Source organism: Mytilus edulis, chromosome 3 (genome assembly GCF_963676685.1).
Source record: "Mytilus edulis chromosome 3, xbMytEdul2.2, whole genome shotgun sequence".
Classification (NCBI taxonomy): domain Eukaryota; kingdom Metazoa; phylum Mollusca; class Bivalvia; order Mytilida; family Mytilidae; genus Mytilus; species Mytilus edulis.
In genome coordinates, this window is record NC_092346.1 from 41022460 (window position 1) to 41045838 (window position 23379).

General features: G+C 31.8%; 1 protein-coding gene across 1 annotated transcript; it reads right to left on the reverse strand.

Moving 5' to 3' along the window:
• Positions 1–1283: 1283 nt before the first annotated feature.
• LOC139516484 (insulinoma-associated protein 1a-like) lies at positions 1284–5059 on the reverse strand. Its single transcript, XM_071306621.1, has one exon. The coding sequence runs from the start codon at positions 4542–4544 to the stop codon at positions 3210–3212; it is 1335 nt and encodes a 444-aa protein (XP_071162722.1). The 5' UTR covers positions 4545–5059; the 3' UTR covers positions 1284–3209.
• Positions 5060–23379: the final 18320 nt, after the last annotated feature.

Sequence of the window (23379 nt, forward strand, 5' to 3'; positions counted from 1 at the left end):
ATTCCATCCAGAGACAAAGGGAGAAAACACTACCTATAAGTTGAAATTGAGCTTTGAACTAGCTTTCAATTGAAGATAGTTCTCTTATACCGGTACTTTGTGTCTTTTGTTCTTTTGTTAGTAGGTTTCTATGGTACTCATACCTAATTGAAGACTCAAAATTTTTTCAACTGTTTCTTAGTTTATTTATTGCTGTTTTGTTACGCTAGTGTCCCTATGACCCATGTAATGAAAACATTTTTAAATGAGGTCTTTTGAATCCCGCCAAAGTTTTAAAGTGCCGGTAATCGTATCAAACCAGTAGCATGTTTTTCAATAGTTAATGTTGCCGGTTGTTATATATGCTGTATCTCGCAATTACTTCAGAGTTTAATGTTATAAAAAAAATCTTGTGCATCTCTGATATTTTGTTATCCTCGGAGCCTTTTGTGAAGGTCGTACGGTTCCCTGTAATTGATTACACCCTTTTCATTGGGTCTGTTGTGGATAGCTGTCTAATTGACAATCGTACACCATCTATTTTTTACAGTGTATTAAACACAAACAATTTTCAATTGGCCTTACGCGTTTGAGTGTGATTCAAACTTTTTGAAGAAACCAGAAGAAGGACGAAGAGAGAAGGAACAACACCTCAAAGTGAGTCATTCTGTCATAAAGTGACATGTTATAATAGTCTCAGATTTAACCGACTTCGAACAACCAGACAGGTGCGTGTGTGAAGTATCGATTCTTGTCAATATGTTACCAACATAAGTACACAAATCTGTTACTCCGGTGCATGATCTGCATGAAATTTTAATAACTTGACTTTTTAACTTTTACCTTTAGTGAACAACTTTCAAGTGTAAATTGTATATTTTGCGTAGTATGGATTTTCTACTTTTAAAAGCTTCGTTGGTGATTATACCGTTAATCATTATAAACCAAATTCACATCAAAGGGTACAATAAAATCAACATTATTTGTATGTGTGATGGCCCACGTGACATTTATGGAGCTCTTTTTGTAAATGATAGTTAATTGTTCAAATGATAAAATATCAATTTACGGTAATTTCGTAGTTACCTGAGTGGAAAACATCTGCATTACCGTTATTTTATCCCGCCAAAAAGCTCACCTGTCGCTGGTATAATATACTACATGTGTAAAAATAGTTACTCATCTGTGAAAGGTTGTCATTGTAATGTAAATAAACATAGCGAAGACTTTATCGAGTTTGTCGATGTTATAACGGTATAGAAACAGCTTGAGAAACGGTGTGGGGAGAAACAGATGTCACAAGATTTCACGCACAAATCTTTATTGAAAAAACTAATAAAACACACAATGCAAATGTTATTTATAAGGCTTACGTACATAATAACTATAAAGGCAACAATGTGATTAAATGAAGACCATCATATCTTGCATCGAAATGTCGACTTTTTCTCAATTTTTGATTAAAGAAATAAATATTTATTCTTTTTCCCATAAGAAGCAAACAAAAAATGTTTACAAATAAAAAAAAAAATCGAGCAAAATAAGAAAGGTCTTTGACCCAACTAAACCAAAACTAAACTAACTACAAATAAAAGCTTAATGAAATCTTTTGTTCGTTTTAAGAGGGACAATTTCAGTATTGCATTTGTCATTTCAGATTAACGTTTAAGGACAGTAATCTTAATATTGCACTTGTCCGATGTTAATGAATAAATAATAACAACATAAATTAAATAAATAAATTAAGAAAAATTGCACATTTCCGACCTTGCGTATTTTTGTCACAATTAACAAATCAACGTTTTAGGACAGTTTTTGTATTGCACATGTCCAACCTGTAATAAATAATAAATAACAATACAAAATGAGATAAAATTAAATAAATAAAAATTGCACACAACTCCGAGCATACGTTAATAGTGCCACAATCAGCACATAAACGTTGAAGGACAGTTATCTTATTGCACATGTCCGGCCTATTATAAATGATGAATAACAATATAAAAATGAATAAAACACAAAATTGCACAAAACTCCGACCATACCTTACTTGTGCTATAATGTGCACATTAGCGTTTTAGGACAGTTATATTATTGCACGTGTCCGACCTTTAATAAATAATAAATAACATATAAAAATGAATAAAATACAAAATTGCACATAACTCCGAAAATACATTTCTTGTGCTATGAGGTGCACATTAACGTTTTAGGACAGTTATATTATTGCACATGTCCGGCCTGTCTATAAATAATAAATAACAACATCAAAACATAGTGTAATAACAAAACATAAAATTGACTATGCATTCCTTCACTATAGTATTGCACATTATGTAGAGAAAAAAATTGTATTGCACTTTAATGGAAAAATAAACTGAAGTGTTTTAGATTGGTTTGTAAGATGAAACGATAGTTTTGTTTGTTCTGACCAAATTAAAATTAAGAGCAATCTAAAAGGTATATTAATGACCCGATAAAGGTATTCATCAATAAAAGTTATCAAATTAACGAAATGAAACAAAGATCTGATTTGACGAAGTGAATTCCGATAGAAAAATCAAACAATCTGTCAAGTTTTGTTAAATAGTCTACGGTACTTTAAAAACAATAAATCATCAAATATCAATATTGCACCTGATTGGCCTGAAATGTATACAGTAATAAATTGCACGAAATAAATATTGCACGAAATGGATATTGCACTAACTACTAAAAAAATCAAATACAATAAATTATAAATATATCATCTATATTGCACTTAGAACATTGCACAAATCGACTTAAAATACTATCAACAATAGATTGATTTAATAACGGTAATAGCGCATTAAACATAAAAAGTAAAATACTTAATAAAATATAAAAATAATTATCTAATACTTTACTCATATTAAACAGCAATAAATAAAATCTATTGAATGATAGCAAATTAAATAAAAATAAATATAAAAATAAATCATTTAAAAATAAGAATACTTAATAAAACTTATAATAACTCAACATAATTCACGCGTGTCCTATCCATGAAAATAAATGAAAGAACTTCCCTATAAATGTAGTTACTCTTTTAAAGGCACTAAATTACACTCTAAAATATTTGCAGGCTTTCTTGATGTTTTTCAATACTTCTACCTACCAAAAAAGTTAGTAAAGGGGGTTAAAAACTATATATATTTATGAAAGGCACATGATATACATTATAATAACATATACAATACATAAAAGTTTTAACATGGACGACTTACAGAGGGCGGAATCTGTAGTAAAATAACCTGAGGATTTTCTGTTGGGTGACATTTATTTATGTGTCTCGTCAATCCTGGCGAACTAAAAAATGAACTTGCACAATATTTACACTTATAAACGTCATTGTTTTGTACTCTCATCGTCTTATCAGTTGTTAAGTTAGTTGGAATTAAACAAACATCACATCCGTTCTTGTTCGAAATGTTATTGTTCTGTGGTTCTTCGTATGCTCTCGTCGTTTGTTGGTCATTGGCATGATTGAGCACGTGTTTTCGCAAGTATGCCTGACGTCTGAATGTTTTCCCGCAAGTTTCGCATGAATACTGGCCTTCATCCGAGGGCGAGTGTCTGAGATCACCGGCTGTCACTGATAAAATTCGTTTGTTTAAGTTTAAAGGTTTCGAATTGTCCAAAGTCCCAAGTTGATTTAAGTTGATAGTTGCTGGTAAAATTCTTGAAGGAACGGATTGTTTATTTGAAGTAGTCTGCCTTGGTTTATGCCAACGTCTATGTGATGCTAGATTTGCTGGGCAGCTAAACACTTTGTCGCATTCTGGACATCTATATTCGACATGAACAATGCGCGGGCAGCGATGCTGCGCTAACTTGAAAGCATCGTCATAATGTTCTTTACAAAGGCGGCAAATATATTCACCAATTTTATTTTCGATCTTCTCTATAGCTGCCCTAGCCTCTGGTGTTACTTCTACGTAGTTATAAGTACTATCAATGTCCCCATAAACAACTTTGCCTTCATCACAGTCGGAAAGATCTTTGATTATACAGCCAGAAACGGGAGAAGACTTATCTTCATCAAAGTTAATTTTTCTTGCAGCTTTTGGCTTTTTTATTGACTTTGGTTTAATTTCATTGGTATCAGATTGTCCCCTCCTTTTATTAGGACTACTTTGAGATGGTGAACCTTTCGGTGAATAAGATGGTGAAATGTTTGATGACGAAACACTTAGCCGGTCAAATGTTGAATAATAAAATGGTGATGGATATGAACTAGTACTTACAGTTAATGGTGACTTTGTTGGTGTGAAAGTCAAACATTCCGATGTTTTATTGTTGTTACTAACTTCACAGTTGTTGTTTTCCGCATCCTTTGATACCATTACCAAATTGAGGGGACTAACGGAATATCCCGAGTCGGGTGACCCATAGTTTGTTTTCACATTTTCACACTCTGTTGTGGTGTTTAAAGTTTCATAAACTGGCGCAATCTGTATGGTGTCTTCGCCAGAATTGCTCCGTTCCCTGTATGAGACATTGTTAGAATGTTTAGTTCTTTTCACAAGAAAATTCCTCGGCATTTTACTAAGATTTTAAACAAGATAAGGCACTATTGGTGAACGCTACAAGATTATTATTATTTACATTTGCACTGACGAAAGGTAACGAAAGTCGGAATTTGGTCAATTTCTTTTGTATTAATTATGCAAGTCTTTTGTTTCATAAATGTTCATAGCACAAAATTTTCAAACGCTTTCTTTGGCGCCTTAATTTTTGACCAAATCCAACTTTTTTTCATTTAATTTTAGTTTATATAGGAACGCTAGAAAACGGCACACGATTAGCTTTTGAATATTCATTTTGGTCGTGTGGCTAACTCCGCCCACTAGTATCTTCTCAACTCCTTTGTTCGCATTGGCAAACAATCTATGGCTATGACTTTTAAGTAACGTTATTTGAGTTTCCCACAACTGTCGATCTTTGTTTAATTATCGTATCGGTATTCTCAGGTAGAATTCTTTGTTAGCAGGAAAATCGGCAGCATCTTGTATTGGAAATCCATATATGGCCGTGCAATTGAATATTTTTACATGAAATTCCGAATCTCGTGAGAAATAATTCAAAAATGATTTTTTTTTAATAATTTTTGTTTTTGTACGGTATAAAAGTTGAAATAAGACTTTTAACTTGTTTATTTATTGAAATAAAACAAATTCAACAATAAGAACCATTATGTAAACAGTAAAAATAGAAATTTACTGTAAGATTTACTTTTTCCATAATTACAAAAATTTCAAAATCTTAAATTTCCAACAGTGAAATGATTTTTTAAATGCTTTTTTAAAAACTTATCCTCCAATTTTCTTTCTTTCGATCAAACCTTGTCACTTTTCTTAAAATTTTAGCATCCAATCATAATAAAATGAAATTTTGTCACCAAAGATAGAGTGAAAAATACAACACCTGCCTTTGTTTCGACGAACATATAATTTTTAAATATTTTGCTTCATTAAATAACTTAGATTTAAGGAATTAAAAAATGCGCGTGCTTTACCAGAAAAGGTTTTTGCACGTGCTAATTTGCATACAGCTGCTAACGCGCGATACAACTTTCACACGCATTTCTTTGTGATTAAACTTATTCTGAACTATAAATTTATCCTTGTAATTTTGGATTTTGAAAATCGATAGTCTTTAGAAGTTGGTTATTCTAATTTCTTTGTCAAAGACCATTGAGCGTGCCACTATACCGATGCTATTAATTTAGAAATATGAAATAATAGCATAGCTTCAGAAAGTCTCCGTGAATATCAGAAAATAATTTGCCATGTTTTGTATTATGTAAAGAAACTAAACAATGTTATAATTATTTTGCAAATTGTGACGATATTCTTATTGATCTTTATTGATAATAAACAACATAACTTTACTGGTATTTTCCATATAAGAGAGAATTAGCTATAATTAAACATAAAATTACGTTAAATGTTGGAATCTTTGAAAAAGCATTTTGCATCAGATCAGTGTTTTTTTCAATGTGAGGGAATAACTTATAAGAATGCATATGGTATCATTTTAATCGGATTTTTGGGTTATAAAAAAAGTTTTTTAGTTTGTAATGAGACGGAGGCGGAACATCTGAACGATTACAGTATAAATCTAGCTATTAAAAATATAATTTAAAAGTTTTGACATATATACATTTTGAAGATTTTTATTACAGTTTAAAACAAAAAACATCATTTTAATGGGAACTACTGTTGTTGAAAACTATTGTAACAGTTAAAATCTCTGTTAAAACACAAGTCTTGTATATATTAGTAACCTTAATCCGGTACGCGCAAAATTTAAAGACTGAAAATCCCCCAATTTTTTCAACATTTTACTTTTGGACAGGTACTTGTACTGATGTAGTTCATGATAGTAATACTGATTGGTTTGTATAATACTTATCCTCCAGTCTTTTCATCTCTCCCTCAGTCTGTCATACCCACGGCCCTTGGGACGTGACCTGATATTCCATATTAAGAAAACAATTGCTTTGGCCCTTTTATAGAACTTAAATGTGTGAGGTTTTCAAGAATGCGAATGTTAAGATGTTTAAGCTTGGTTTGGGGTTGTTTTTTTTTTTTTTTTTATTAGTTTTTTTTGGGGAGGGGTACTTATATTTGCTATAATTTGTGACTTTCACTCTCTTAAATGATTTTTTTTAATTTTATAAGGGTTTCCGTTTCGTTCTACATTATTCATACACAACTATATTCATTAAAACTCAAAGTAAGGTACTGGTCCCAAATTTAGGAAACAAATTGAACCAAATAGAATTACGTAATTCGTGATTTGAACCCATTTCGAATTCGTCACAGGGTTTAACAAGTTTCGGAATATAACATAAAAATTTATATAAAAATCAGTGCGTGGAACGGATCGTTTCGTACCATCATTCATATTACTGATGAATATTCTAACATTTCTGTTAAAACAATTACTGTATTTGATCTTGCCTGTCCTCGGGGTTTTGCTATTTATGTACTTTTATCATCAGGATGTTCTGCCTATCTACATGATCACCAACTTCAATGAGGCGTTTTACACAACTTATAACCAATTCATTATAGCTATTTACGATGTCCATTTTCCTGCAAGTCTCTTAATCAATTCTTAATGAAATGAATGGAGTTGCATGATAAGCTTTCATCTCATTTATCATTTTTAATTACTTAAATCATTTTCTGTGAAATAAACGTTGTATTTGACATAATAACTGTTTGCTTTTTGGCGACAACAATTTTTCTGAATACACAGAGGAATCTGAAAGATTAATTTTTTTTAGAATTAATTCAGCTTTCAACTGTATCTAATTTTCTATTCAACATGAAGAATTTATATTGATTAAAATATTTCCAGACCAAATTTAGAAAAAAAGAAAGAAAGAAAATTATTTCAATTTTAAGGTTACAAAAGGTCAGGTGTTTGTCTGGTGACCGTTGTTCATAACGGTGTAGTTATTTTCACAAAGCAACTATTAGCCCATCTGACCATACCAACAAAGGGTAGCGCACGGCAGATGTTCCCACGACCGTGACTGTGTGCGCGTGGCGGGAGAACGACAGGAGTACGACACACACAAAAGCTTGTACATTATTATCGTTCGAACAATGCCCCATACAATTCTTTAACGGTAATGTTTACAGTATTACCTGAGAAATTTACTGTAGTTTCCTCGAGTGCTTTTCTAACTGAAAGTAACGGTATTTAAAGAAGATAAGATTATTGACTTAATAATAATAAAATATTGTTGATACACAGATTATTAAAAGTGCTATAAAGGTATATATTAACATCTGTTGAATGACTGTGCAGCGGGAGAGAGAACACAACATATGGCAGTCGTACTTATTTAGATCAATAATATTTAATCATTCAGAAATATCAGAATTATAAAATTTAATAACCATCACCTGTAGAACAGAATACAGGTATGCGGAAAATATCTGATTACATAGTTTATGAAATATAACGTAACTCAATACGAACCCAGAGCGTATGGAAAGGGGGGTTCTTTATCGACAAGAAGGAAGATCTTTTAGTTTTAAGCCTGGACAATTTTCGTTTCGTCATGATTGATCGGTTAGCGGATCTCCCTGATTCCAATAGAAGTTCAAATAATCTAAAACAGAGAACACAATCCCTGAGGTGTTTATTTGTAAAATTCTGAAGACCGTAAATAGTTTCACAATCAGAACAAGTTCAAAAATTCTCTAACAGTCGGCATCGTGGCTTAACAAAAACTTAACGACAGTATCAATTTTTAATGATATTTTGAGGTTATAAAATGACTTCACTTATTAAAAATGTTGTGGTCAAAATTTTGCACTGACATTCAACAATATACAATTTTTATAATGCACCCATAAGCAGGTGCAATATTCTGTTTTACACAAGACTATTGCGTGCAACTTTTTTTTCAAATTGGAATATAAATTATCCTTGAACTGATCCCATAAACGAATGTTTCAATAAGATTATATAAATCGATCATTGGCAGGTATAGGGTATCTTTTTAATGTTTGTTATTAGGTATTTTATAACAAGAACAATAAAAGTCTGGCAACATGGCACCCTCATAACATATTTACGAATTTACATAACAAAATAATACTGGAAACATGTGTTGCCGTACATACTGATGCGGGAATCACGCGGGACTCAGACGTGAAGTCACTGGTTGACAGGAGATTCCATTGTATTTTACCGGAATGCAGATGTTACCAAAGAAAGTAGTTTATAAATGATAGACTGTGATTATGCATGCTGATAAAAGCTGGATAAGACAAATAAACATGGTTTACACAAATGTTCATATCGTTAAAAATCGTTAGCAGATGAAAAATGTCCTTTGTCATGTGTCTTGTTTTGTCATTTTTTCGTTTTATCAAATTTTTATGTTTTTTTATCTCTTTAATTTATTTGTAAACATGAAAATAGTGAAGAAAAAAAAAAAATAATATTACAGTTTTTATATGAAAAAGAGACATGATCAAGTTTCATGTTAAAAGAATTTTAAGAAGATGTGGTATATTCCCAATGAGACAATGTTTATCTTCTAACAGCACTATTTTGTGAATAAATAATATCAATGCCAAATACACAAAAAAAATGATTTAAATATGCCTGCACGGTTTTAAGATATGATTTGTATTATGTCAAAGTAAATATTCCATGCTCAATTTTCCTTCATTTTCGAACCATGCAAACAATAACTAGAAATTACATATCAAATACAGTAACACTTATACACACACTCATGGAGAAAACAACTTTTGAACAATCAAGACGAAAAACGAAAAAACGAAAAACTCTAACTCAAGCTGATTCATTTTTTCAAAGTTTGCAGTATTCATGTAGTGTTATTTGGTTTGTTTCCTTTTCACGAATTTCGGCCATGGAATTGGTTTTATATGATGATTGTTTTAATCTTAACGAATTTCATATCCTGGCCTCTGTCCCTTTTCCTTAGTTTTTCTTTTAACATTTGCTTAAAAAAGTGTCTTAGATAGTAATAAAACATACACTCTGGCAGTTGGAATGCTTACTCAATTCGTTTATTTTCTACAGATTTTTAATGATTATTATACGACTTGGCTAATACGACTTTTTGCATAGGATTAAGCTTGTTTTCGCAATTCATTTGCGGTAACTAAAGTAATTTGCAAAATCCAAAATGGCCTGACGACGGTATTGACACGCTTCATGGTTTATCTGCTTATGCGAAGAACAAGGACTTCAACATACAACGAAGCATTATCTTGTCTACTTAGATTTGGTTTCATTTGGTTCTTTATAACATTTTTTCCATTTTCCCTCGATTTTTGGTGAACATTTGAAGGCGACTATTTCGGATGTTTTCTTAATGTTTCGATAAATTTGTTGTTGTTTGTACACAAATATATCATTGACTTTTCAACTTGTTATTGGACATAAAAGACGATTATGGCCCTTCACAAAGATGGTGCCAATTACGTTAAAGTCGTCTCGACAGGGTCACTAAAACTATTTTCAAAAGTTCAAAAATCAAAATAAACATAATCAATTAAAATGAATCTCAAATTGATTTTGACATAATTTATGTTGCATGCTTTGTAACGTTCAAATGCAATGAATGTTCTGTCATTCCAGGTTAAATTTCAAATTAAAGGCGGGACATCTGTGAAGATCGTATCAATTTATCATTAAGCCGTTAAATGAACACGTAGATATGGTCACACCAACGGCTCATTGCACATACATTCGCATCACTGATTACTAATGTAATTGTATTTGTGGTTTTTTATCCGGGTACAAAGACATGGTTTTAATGAGTATGTCGCGTGCCAACAATTTTACCGTATAGTTTGTTTATATTATTTAAATCAGCATTTAGAGATGGATATCGCAAATAAAACCATCAAGATGATGTGATTGTTCTAATTGTAAAAATATTTGTCAAGTGTTTATTTTCAAGATTATCAAATAAATATCACTTATTGCTTTCAACACTTACACTACCTGTCAACATTAATGTATCCTTTTCTATTCTGGTGAAATGGTCCGAATACTATTCCCTATTTACCCCCCATCATTTAATTTTATTTTTCTGCATAGGGGTAGACGGGGGTATAGAAGTATGATTATCACTACATTCTTGCTACCAGTAGAAAACCCTTCTCAAAAGTCAGAGGAAATCGAATGGGGGGTAGGTGGGGGCTGGGGAGGAGGCCTTTTGATTTGAAAATACAATGTATATCATTTTAGCGTAAAATCGTCCAAATATATTTCAGACTTGCTACCGGCTCAACAGTATTTCTTCAGTTTCATGCATTTCGCCCCATTCAAAAAATATTGTCCTCCTGAAAGTGGGTGCCGGTTAGGTTGTGCGAGATGTATAAATACGCAGCTGTACGTCCTTTCGGAAAAGGGACGTTTGAAACGACGCTTCATGCATGTAAAGAGTGACACACTCTTTGTCCGTTAAACAACCGTTGCAACAACCTTATGAATTGTGCGTAGTTATTCTGTTGTAAGGCATTATTCCCCCACTATATAACATACCAGAAAATTGCAGTGACAGTTATATTCCCTGCCTTTCATCCTGACGGAAATATACATGGCAGAACCTTTGACATTTGTATAAAATATTTGCCACTGTACGTTAAGCAAACAACAATCAATCAATCTATCTTTGTATTTTAAAAAAATGTTAAAGTTTATGATGCATGAAGATAGGTAAAGTCTGAAAAATAACCAAATTTGTTATATTTATGGTGATGAGAGAGACCCTCGTAATAACATTTTGTGCAACTTTCCCGTTCCTAAGACATGCACATACTTATGGAGAAACCAATTTTGAAGTAGCCCATTTATTCTTATCGAGTAAAAAATTTTGCACCAAACAGAAGATTGTGTTTTAATTTAGTATCAAGTTTTGGAAACTAGTACATTTTGTAGTTTAAATTATCTCAATATTTGGTTATGTACAATACCAATTATAGAAAAAAGTGATAGAAAAAATGTTCGCACTTGAAAATTTGTATCGGTCTTTTAGCGTGATTGGAACTTAAGCTGTTGCTTTATTTTGTTAAATTGATCTATAAGCATTATTGCTTTCAACAAAATTTTCACTTTCTTTTTCGTTTTAAATGTATTGTACCGCTATCAGTTATCAAAGAAAAGGCATCGAGGACGTAAATTGATAGCAATCATTTATATTATAAATATGTAATTGAAATTTTAAATGGTTTGGCAATAACTTATTTTGGAAGCGTGTTGCTTTGACTTACGACAAATGCTTTCTTTAATTCCCCTTTACTTTTTACCCCGGTTATGCCGGCTTATGGCTTACTTTCATTTAAGTTTGATTTCAAACAAACAGCTGTTTGGGATCAGATTTTCTTTGTCATTTATCATATATGCTGAAAATTTATGAAATTAATATATCAAACTTATATTGAAATGAGACAAATAGAATTAAGTTTTATTAATATGAACTCTCTGATGATCAATTTAAAATTTAAAAAGACTCTAATTGGTTCATCATTTGCCATAAAACACGCGCTATAATATGTTGAAAAACTCAGCTTGAATCAAAACAGTTAGATTATTTCCATGTTTAAATATTAATGAGAGTAGTGGCATTTATTAGTGTTGGTATTTAATTTATTATCTGATTTCAAACTTTACGCTCAAACATTTTCCAATGTATTGCTTGTCCTTTTGCAAATGTCGATAATTTCAATATTTTGATTTTTTAGATGTTTTATATGCTGATTAGTTTGTAATAACAGAACATGACATTTGAATATTTTCCGATATCTGTATAAAAAAATCAGTCATTTATTGAGCGACAATTATAACCATTAAAGACTGTCACTTATTGCATTTAAACACGAATGATGGCGGTATTGTTCTTTAACAGCGTGTTTTCTTATTCTCTCCTGATAACTGAATCACTCGTTTGGATGAAGCCTTTGTCACGATTCCAAATTGAAACTTATATGATACTCCAAAAATCTCTTCAAAACAGAAGAATGCCGGCATAAATTCACACTTTAGAAGATTAAACGGAAACTTGACGCTGGAATCACGCGTTCGGTTCCTTTGAGAAGCACAGCGGTAGTTCGGTTTATCCCCGTTGTTACCAAACATTTTATACAAATTATCGCATATTACTTGGTATTGGCAAAATTAATAACCGTCCGACTGTCACTTGTTGGTATAGAATCTACAGAAGTGTTTTATTAAATGACAGATACATAGATTAATCTAACGAACGGAAATAATTTCAGTGGAGAAGCAGCGAGATAGCAACGATATCGAGTAGAGTTATGATCAATATCGCAGGCGACACAATGCACGTGCAGCAGCGCGAACAGACGAAAGAAAGTCCGAAACAATGCAGAGTTTCCAGAGAGTTGAGTAATTTCTCTTAAATAATTTCAAAAATAACAAAGACATGTGCGTTAGTAATAATGAAACTCAAATCATTATTCATCAAAAATCTTTAATTTGACATTTTTTTGAAAGTCCCGTTTATGGTTGACTAAATAGTTTTATGAAAATCCCATTGGCGTAGAAATGATCGTTACGATAACAATCCAATTTAACAGTTTTCTATCAATTTGAAAGTAATATTTTATATTAGCTGGAGTAATGTTGAAATCGCCGACAAATACGATAATTAAATTGTTAGTCATTGAGACAATGTTCAAATGAAAATATGGATTTATAATTTTACACTGATTTTAAAATATGACCTTTTTAAAGTTCACTTTATTTACACCATTACGGGGCTAATCGCTTCATCTCTTAACGATCGTTTAATTTCATCAATATTTGAAAAGTTCAATGATCTTTTAAAGAAGCGGAACAGATGAACAAAATACTTCAAATCATCGTTACTGTAGGTTTAAACGCAGAAAGGATTATGAAATTTTATTATATTTCCACTTTTCACCTGCTCAACAATATTGCAGGCGCGTGCGACAGGCGGTTTCTATGATCGATTTGTCCAAAAAAGACAGGTGTACGAAAGAATATACCGTTTGTCGCGCGCGTGAATACGAAGCACAATAGAAACCAATATAATTGGTTAACATTTTGTATTTGTTGTAGGGTCTATTTACCTGCTATAATTCCCATAATTCTGTCAAAAAGTAGAAAACAAAAGCTATGCAGTGAATTTAAATAAAAAAAGGTCATAAAAGGACATTTTATTTTCATTAAAGGCGTGTGCCGCTCGCGTGTCACCTGCTGTATAAAGTTTTATTAAGTTCGACATGAAAAGACTTTAAACTTAAACATGCGGTTTATATCATTTATTCATGATTATTCAATTTCTAACTGGACTGTTTTTGATCTTTGAATTAAAATGTATCTTTCATTTTTTCCCATACAATTGTTTTGAATTTTAGATGTAAAGAAATGTTTTTACAAATAGTTGTTTTAAAAATCGTTTGATTGAAAAAAAAATCAGATAGATATTTTTATGGGAAAAGACAAACATTCTGATTATCAGTAAAAATAAATATAAAAAATGTATGAAGGTATTGTATTATGGGTAAGTTAGGGATTGACTTTTCTTTAAAAAAAAAATGATAATTTCTAAAAAAGAAATAAATCGCTTTATCATGTTTATAACTGTTAAAACTACTCTTACATTTTTTTTATACCTCACCTATAATTGCAAGGACATTCCATATCAAAATATTAAATGTAATGCTTAAAAAATGGAGAAAAGCATATTGTCAAATATGAATTATAACCGTGTGTTTATATGACTCTGGAACGACTAAGTGTCCTTTTAAGATAGTTTGGTATATATTCAGATTGGCAACGAGATATTGTATTTTTCATATATGAGAACTGAGAAAAGCAATAAAAGCGCCATTCCTTCGCTTTTTGTGATGTGCATGAACTTATAGTATGTCAATGTAGATGGATACACTATAAGTTCTTAGCTACCTTCAAAATCAATTTTTGACAAAAATTAAGCTTTCGAAACTTTATATTGAGCTTAATTTCAAATGCATTTTTTCACATAATAATGACGAAGACTTTCTTCTTTTAAATACACGTAATCAATAAAAATCTAAATTAGAAAATGTGGTATATAAAATCTATCCATGTTATTTTCATCATATAAATATTTTAAAAATTTGCAAATTAAAGCTCCAGTTTTAAAACATTTGTGTTGAAAAAATTTAAACATGATATTTTTACTTAAAAACAAATAATTTTTGAGATTTTAATAACTACAGTTTCTAATGGCGAAATCAGACAATACATTCATTATGATATTAATTTCACGACATTTATTTTTAGGTTCCTTGTTAGTTTTTGTTTTTGCGCAGAAGCAGACGCACACCTGTCTCCTATCACAATGAAGCTAATGTAAATTTGTCTTTCAATACGGAAATCTATATCGGCTGCTGTCGGTTATTCTTTGAGGTAGCAGACGAGTTATAATCCTGAAAAATCCATAAGACACGCGCGCATGGCACCTGCATGAAAATTCTCTATTTCGTTTTGCCCGCCAAGACTTTTGATAGGCCAGCTGCCTCAAGCTTACTGTCGTGCGGTCAATAAATGTCAAACTCAATGCAGAAATGTATCCGAGGAGAAACATTTCCAATAATTACACATGAAATGTCGTAAAATTTTATTTTACAGATTACAACGTACACATAAAATACGAAAAGGAAGATATTGTCCTTTTCTAACATTAAACATTTTTAAACGATACAATTGTTTGCATAATAACTCGTTCGTAAATATTTGACAATAAAATCGTAAATAATAATTTAAACATGAACAACATAATCTAACACAAAGACGAATTACGTCAATTAATGGAGATAGTTCAAAGCCTACAAATGGAAATTTGGTAATATTTAAGATTAATTTTTGTGATGAAAAATGATTGGATCAAAATTACAAAATTTTGTGAAAACAGAAATTACATGAAACGAGTTTCATCTAATAAAAAAGGGCAGCTGCTCAAGTTCTAACTAGATTTTTTTCAATGAAGATAAAAAATCTCATCCACAACATTTATTTTATATAAAATATCCTTAGTCTTGATAGCATTTATAACTGATTCTTAACTTAACACAAAAATGTGAAAATGGCGCGAGTACTGGACAAAATTAATATTTTGTTAACAAGCATGTCAGCTGTCAAAAAAAATCTGATGTCAAAAGTTTATTTCATAGCTTAGCCAACTTCGCATAACGATATATAGATATTAGGAGTTTAACCTTAGATTAATCCCTTATCACTGCATTTTTAAATTAAAATTATTCATAATTCGAATAGATCTATTCAATAACGACAATTATCAAAACAAGCTGCCGTCACAACATTTTATCAAAGTAAATTATAACACCGTTAAATTATTTTAGAAGACAATCAATACATTTTATACATTTTGCTCTAATTTTGAATTATCCATTATTTTGAATTTTTGCTTCAAAATACTGTAAGCATTTTTTAAAAATTTTATTGTAAAGACGATATTTCCATGATAAAAAGGCATTTGAAAACATTCAAAAATGTAACTTGGACTGGAAAAAATTCTAGTTTTCCCCAATTGTTTTGTATATATCACCTTAACTTTCTAAATAAACAGATAAATGTACCTGTTGTCATTTCAGCAAGAGGTGTCTATAAAGTATAGGAATTTCTCAATTGCTTCGAACCTCGAACAGTTCTGAAAATACCAAAAGATCCTACCATCAATACCAGATTCAATAAAGTACAACCCCATCAAAGTAAAAAGATCATGATTGTTTAACGCAAATGTATAATTTTGCAATTTCGAATTATAATTTACGTTCGGACGACACACGTTTCGATTGCAAATTAGTTTGTTAATGCGAGTCGAATTTGAATTACATGTGAACGCATCATTAATAAGATTTATGTTTTAGATTATTTTCTACTCGTAATATTAATAAGTGATTTGAAATACATACCGGGTACTAGTATTTACGCAATGAATGTGGTTGTTAAATTTGATAGATGTATTTTGTGCTTCTTTGTTTAATATTTGTTTGTTTTTGTTCTAACTGAGATTGTGACACAGTGATAACTACTGTACCCCTATTTTTACAATTTTACCTGTAATGTCTGTTGTCAATATAGTGGAATTTGATTCGACTGTCATACAAATGAGAGGTTTAGCTCTATAAAACCAGGTTCAATATACTATTTTCTACATAAGATAATTCCTGTACCAAGTCAGGAATATGACAGTTGATATCCATTCGTTTGGTGTGTTTGAGCTTTAGATTTTGCCATTTGATTATGATTTAAATCTAGAAATTGACTATGAGGGTCGGTTGAAAACGAAGATTTAGGACATAAGAGATGATTTTAGCTGCCCAAAGTTGTGACCTTTAAATTTTTAAATCAAGAGTTCCAAATGATGAAGTTGAAATCATCACTACGTAAATTTTACGTTTGATGTGTTTGAGCTTTTGATTTTGCCATTCGATTATGATTTAAATCTAGAAATTGACTATGAGGGTCGGTTGAAAACAGAAATTTAGGACATAAGAGATGATTTTAGCTTCCCAAAGTTGTGACCTTTAAATTTTTAAATCAAGAGTTCCAAATGATGAAGTTGAAATCATCACTACGTAAATTTTTCAGACGCTATCACGAGTTAGTTGACCGTTATATGGAATATCCGTTATACCGACGATATCGGATATGTACGTTAAGTCGTAACTACAATCCCGTTCCCTTTTTGCGAATGTAACCTACCGAATTAGACTATTTACCGGCTTTGTAATATCTTGAGCAACACGACGGATGTTACATGTGGAATAGGATCTGCTTACTCTTCAGGTGTACCTAAATTCACCCCAAGTTTTGGTGGAGTTCGTGTTGTTGTTGTACCTCTATTTGTGACATTTTGTTCTCGCATCGTTGTCAATATAATGGAATTTGATGCGGCTGTCGTATGCGTGAGAGGATTAGCGCTATAAAACCAGGTTCAATTCACTACTTTCTACATTTGAAAATGCATATACCAAGACAGGAATATGACAGTTGTTGTTCATTGGTTTGATGTGTTTTATTATTTGATTTTGTAATTTGATTAGGGACTTTCCGTTTTGAATTTTCCTCGGAGTTCGGTATTTTTGTGATTTTACTTTTTCTACTTTTTAGTTTAATATCATTATCGGAATCAGTTTGATTTACTACCATAAGCTATATGTAAATATGAGGGTCGATTCCTTGAATTCCAACATCCTATGTTCATATGACAAATCAACTTGATACTCATGATACATTTATTTTATTGTCTTATTTCATATAACACAATGCCTCATATCATTTTGTCATAGATAATTTGGTGGGCGAAGGACCTATAATATCAAGGCCATTTTGTTAAAAACAATAATTAAGAAATTCCTAATGTCATTGGACTTATCTGAAGAAATTGGAATTTCTATGAATCTACGTTGTGTGGACGAATGATGTCACATTCAGGTATAGCACCTTCCGTGTTGACAACGTGTATGTATGTGACATATCGTCACCTCTGTCGTCCCTTTCTGTCAGAAAATCAATATTTAATTAGTTTTGTTTTGATTAAAGTTATATAATACAACATCATTCCTATGTTTGAAGATCAATGAACACGAGAGATGGAAGTTCATTTCTATACTACATGTTATTCGTATCTGCGTGACGTCTATAACTCTCATTTAAAAATGCCCCGGTCAATTGACCAGCAGCTTCAAACTACTAATGCTTCAGATATAGACTGTATTTATATGTCTGACAATATATAATTTGATTGAGTATGTGACTTAACACTAAGAATGGCAATATGAACGTAGACAATCCATGACAAATTTTTGACTGTGAGCTGGAACATCAGCATGTTGCGCTGTAAAACAGTTTTTATGCCCCACCTACGATAGTAGAGGGGCATAATGTTTTCTGGTCTGTGCGTCCGTTCGTCCGTCCGTCCGTTCGTCCGTCCGTCCGTTCGTCCGTCCGTCCGTTCGTCCGTCCGTTCGTCCGTCCGTCCGTTCGTCCGTCCGTTCGTCCGTCTGTTCGTCCGTCCGTCCGTCTGTCCCGCTCCAGGTTAAAGTTTTTGGTCAAGGTAGTTTTTGATGAAGTTGAAGTCCAATCGACTTAAAACTTTGTACACATGTTCCCTATGATATGATCTTTCTAATTTTAATGCCAAATTAGAGTTTTTACCCCAATTTCACGGTCCACTGAACATGGAAAATGATAGTGCGAGTGGGGCATTCGTGTACTGAGGACACATTCTTTTTTTTAAGAATTAATCACTTGATCCCCTGTTTTACTTAAATCCGTGAATAATGTACATATAAAAAGAAAAAAAACATTTTACAAAAGTTAAGGAACATGGCATAGACAATGCAGGGAATGATAAATCGGCGTAAGTAAAAGGATTCTGATTTAAAATACCTTAAAATAAAATACTCAAAGATATTGAAGACATTCTCGAAAGCAAGCCCAAAGATAATGAAAGCAAGATCGAAGTTATTGAAAGCAAGCTCAAAGTAAATGAAGGCAAGCTAAAAGTTATTGAAAGCAAGCTCAAAGATGTTGAAAGAAAGCTCAAAGATATTGAAAGAAAGCTCAAAGTTATTTAAGACAAACTAACATTTATTGAAACCAATGTCAGAGTTATTAAAAGCAAGCTCAAACTTATTGGAGGCAAGCTCAAAATTTTTTATATGCAAGTTAATTTTTTTTATATGCAAGCTCAAAATTAATGAAAGCAAGGTCAAAGTTAACGGATGCAAGCTCAAAGTGAATGAAAGCAAGGTCAAAGTTATTGAAAGCAAGCTCAAAGTTAATGAAAGGAAGCTCAAAGTTAATGAAGATAAGCTGAAAGAATATGAAGGCTAGCTCAAAATGTTTGAAGGCAAGCTCGAAGTTAATGAAAGCGAACTCAAAGTCATTGAAAGCAAACTTAATGTTAATAAAGGCAAGCAAAAAGATATCGAAAGCAAGTTCAAAGTTATTGAAAGCAAGTTCAAAGTTATTGAAAGCAAGCTCAAAGTTAATGAAAGCAAGCTCAAAATTATTGGAATCAAGCTCAAAGTTAATGAAAGCAAGACAAAAGTTAATAAAGGCAAGCTCAAAGTTATTGAAAGCAAGCTCAAAGTCATTGAAAGCAAGCTCAAAATTAATGAATAAACGGTCAAAGATATTGAAAGCAAGCTCACAGTCAATGGAGACAAGCACAACATTAACGAAAGCACGCTTAAGGTTAACAAAGGCATGCTCAAAGTTATTGAAAACAAGCTAAAATTTAATGAAGACAAACTAAATAAATATGAAGACAAGCTCAAAGTTGATGATAGTAAGCTCAAACATATGGAAAGAAGACTTAAAGTTAATAAAGGCAAGCTGAAAGGTATTGAAAGCAAGCTCAAAGTTAATGAAAGCAAGCTCAAAGTTTATAAAAGCAAACTCAACGTTTATAAAGGCAAGCTTAAAGTCATTGAAAGCAAGCCCAAAGTCATTGAAAGCAAGCTCAAAGGTAATGAATACAAGCTCAAAGTTATTGAAAACAAGCTTACAGTTAATGAAAGTAAGCTCAAAGTAATTGAAAGCCATCTCAAAATTAATTGAGGCAAGCTCAATGAAAGCAAGGTCAAAGTTATCAAAGCAGGCTAAAAAATTAAGGCAAGCTAAAGAAAAAAATGAAGGCAAGCTTAAAAAAATGGAGGCAAGCTAAAAGTTATTGAAAGCATGCTCCAGATTAATGAAGTCTAGCTCAAAGGGAATGTAGGCCAGCTCAAAGTCAATGAAGACAAGCACAAAGTTAATGAAGGCAAGCTCAAAGTTATTGAAAGCAAGTTCAAAGTCAATGAGGCAAGCTCAAAGTCAATTAAGACAAGCACAAAGTTCATGAGTCTTAGTAGACGAAACGCGCGTCTGGCGTATTAAATTATAAGCCTGGTACCTTTGATAACTATTTGATCAGTAACTGATATTTGATGCTAAAGCTTACTCCCCTTTTCATAAGATTAAGGCCATGATTAGATATTGAAACCCTCGGAAAAGTAGTTTTATAAGATAAATGGAAGGTGCATGATGCTATAAGGAACGAACAATTTTCTGAAAGTTTTATTGATATCCAGTCAATATTTTACAAAATAAAAATAGATAGCACAAAGGTCAGGCAGGAAACAACTAACACTATATATGAACATCATATAGACATATATATATAAAGTTGCGTAATGCCATAAGGTACACAAAAAATCGTAGATGAATTTTCTGAAAACCACATAAATGTTTACAAGATGTAGAAAATAGATAACCGCCTGTAAAAACATATTATGAAATTGGTTAAAAAGTCGATTTTTATTACGAGAAAGACAACACGAATAAACTTTCTCGACAAATCTCATTTTAAAAGTACAATACTGTTCCCAAGTTTGATATAGTAATACCACTTTAGGTACTTTTCAACAAGTTTGAGTTGAAGTCCTACATCGAATTGACTTAAATTCGAATTAAATGTCTTTGAATTATAACAGATCCATCTGTAATTAGAGTTTGTCATTCTTCAATTATACAATGTTGGTACATGGAACAATTTCAATATGCGGTAGGCAAAGCTTAGTTTAATTTAGACACATTTTGTTTCTGTATACATGTACTTGTACTTATAAAAATGAATATATGGTTACCTAGTCTCTTAATTTTACATTTGGTCTTATGTGGATAGTTTTCTCATTAGAAATCGTACCACTGCTCATTACTTCAATGCGAAGACTCTTTAAAAAAATGTTATTGACTTTTTTTTAACGTGTTATAGTATTCTTTTATTTTTCTTAGTGAATATAACTTTTACTGTTTAGTCTATTTTTGGTAATATCCGTTTGACGTGGCTCAGTACTTATACATCACGTCATTGTGATATTGCGCTTTGGTAAATTTTTATATTCCTGTCTTTCATTTTTGCTAATGTGCATGTTTATATGTATTTTTTTTGTGTTTCTTTGTTACCTATTATTTTGTTTGTATAGTTTTTAAGATTATGACACAATGTTGACTGCTGTACCCCTATTTTTGACATTTTCACCAAATATTTCTGTTTGTACAAACCACACATTGTTGTCAATATAATGAAATTTTACGAGACTGTCGTACAAGTGAGAGGTAAATCTTGCTATAAAAACAGGTTTAATCAATCATTTTCTACATAAGGAAATGTATGTACCATGTCAGGAATATGAAAGTTGTCCGTTCCTTTGATGTGTTTGAGCTTTTGAATTTGCCGTATGATTAGGGGCTTTCCGTTTTGAATATTTCTTGAAGGTCGGTACTTTTGTTATTTTACTTTTTATCGAAGCTCCTTACTTTAATAATCAAGAGCTCATTTAATATGTTCGTATTTCTAACGGCTGTTTATCAATAATAGTTATCAAAGGTACCAGGATTATAATTTAGTATACAATTTTACGGACCTTACTATGCCATCACGGAACATCCGTGCCACAAATTAAAAGGTTTTATAACCACTTGGTAGATGACACTGCCGTATGAAGTTTTTTCCCCAAGGGTTTCAACAGCATGGTAGTCATAATTTTTCTTTGATATGTTCATTTTCTTTAAATCGACTGTTTATAGAATAGACAAATTATTCGAAACATTAGGAGTGTTCTACACCCAGTCATAGATTGCCTTAGCTTTTATTTGTCACAAGATTTCTCCATTTTCACCAACCAAAAACAAATAAGATATACAGCAACAACCGACTACCACTGAATAACATTCACATGACTTGAGACAGACACATACATAATGTGGTTGGTTGTAGAATTTAAAACTGTTTTGATACTAGTGCCTCTGATGAGTCTTATGAAGCAAAAACGCACATCTAGCGAACATAGTTATTAATCTGGTATTTTTGATGAGTTGTTTTATTTACAGCTTTTGAATAGGGTTCAATAAGTTGTTACAACAATCACATCATCATCTCTTAATTGCTGGAGAATATATAAGGGAATTTTAAACTGTCATTAGGAAAAAGAATCTTTTGTCAATATCTTTTTCATGTAAAAAGTTATCATAGAAGCAGCCCTCGAAAAATAATAAGTTAGAGATAGCTTTTTTGATATTTATATATAAAGGAGATGTGGCATGATTGCCATAGAGACAACACTTCAACAGAGACCAATTGACTCAGACTTTTCATCTTGCAATAGTATTCAAACATTTGGCTAATCCCTATCCAAACTAGAAGACAAGTTGAAAGAGTTGGAGCAGTTTAGTTTCATAAAAGAAAAGGACAACGTAGATACAAGTATCTTTACTTAGACTTAGGGAGGGATACATTGTTGTACTTTGTAAAGCAACGTTCTGATTCAAACAAAAATTCCACTGAAACTGACATTACCTAGATGCTTGATTTCTTGATTGACCTTGATTGTCATCATATTTGTTACGCATGCAGAACGTGTTTTGCAACAAACAATCGGTATTCCATGGGAACCAACTGCTTTTCTAGCCGACGTGTTCCTTTATCCAAATGAAGCTGACTTCAAGAAGAAAGAAAAGATATAAGTAGTATCCTTTAACTTCATTTTCCTCTATTTAGATGATAACGATGATGTGCTTGGAAAACACTTCGGAAAAACAAAGTTAAAAAACCGTGCTATTTGCAAAACCCACAGGCTGGAAAGTTTGTTTTTGTGAGTGTTGCATTTTAGTGTTGTGTCGTTGTTCTCCTCTTATATTTGATGAGTTTCCCTCGGTTTTGGTTTGTAACACGGATTTGTTTTTTTCTATCGATTTGTGAGTTTTGAGCAGCGGTATACTACTGTTGCCTTTATATATGTACATTCAAGAATTTTCGGTTTCCGA

What these genes read in the sequence shown, in the direction of transcription:
- LOC139516484 (XM_071306621.1), bottom strand. Translation starts at nt 4,544, where the DNA reads ATGCCGAGGAATTTTCTTGTGAAAAGAACTAAACATTCTAACAATGTC.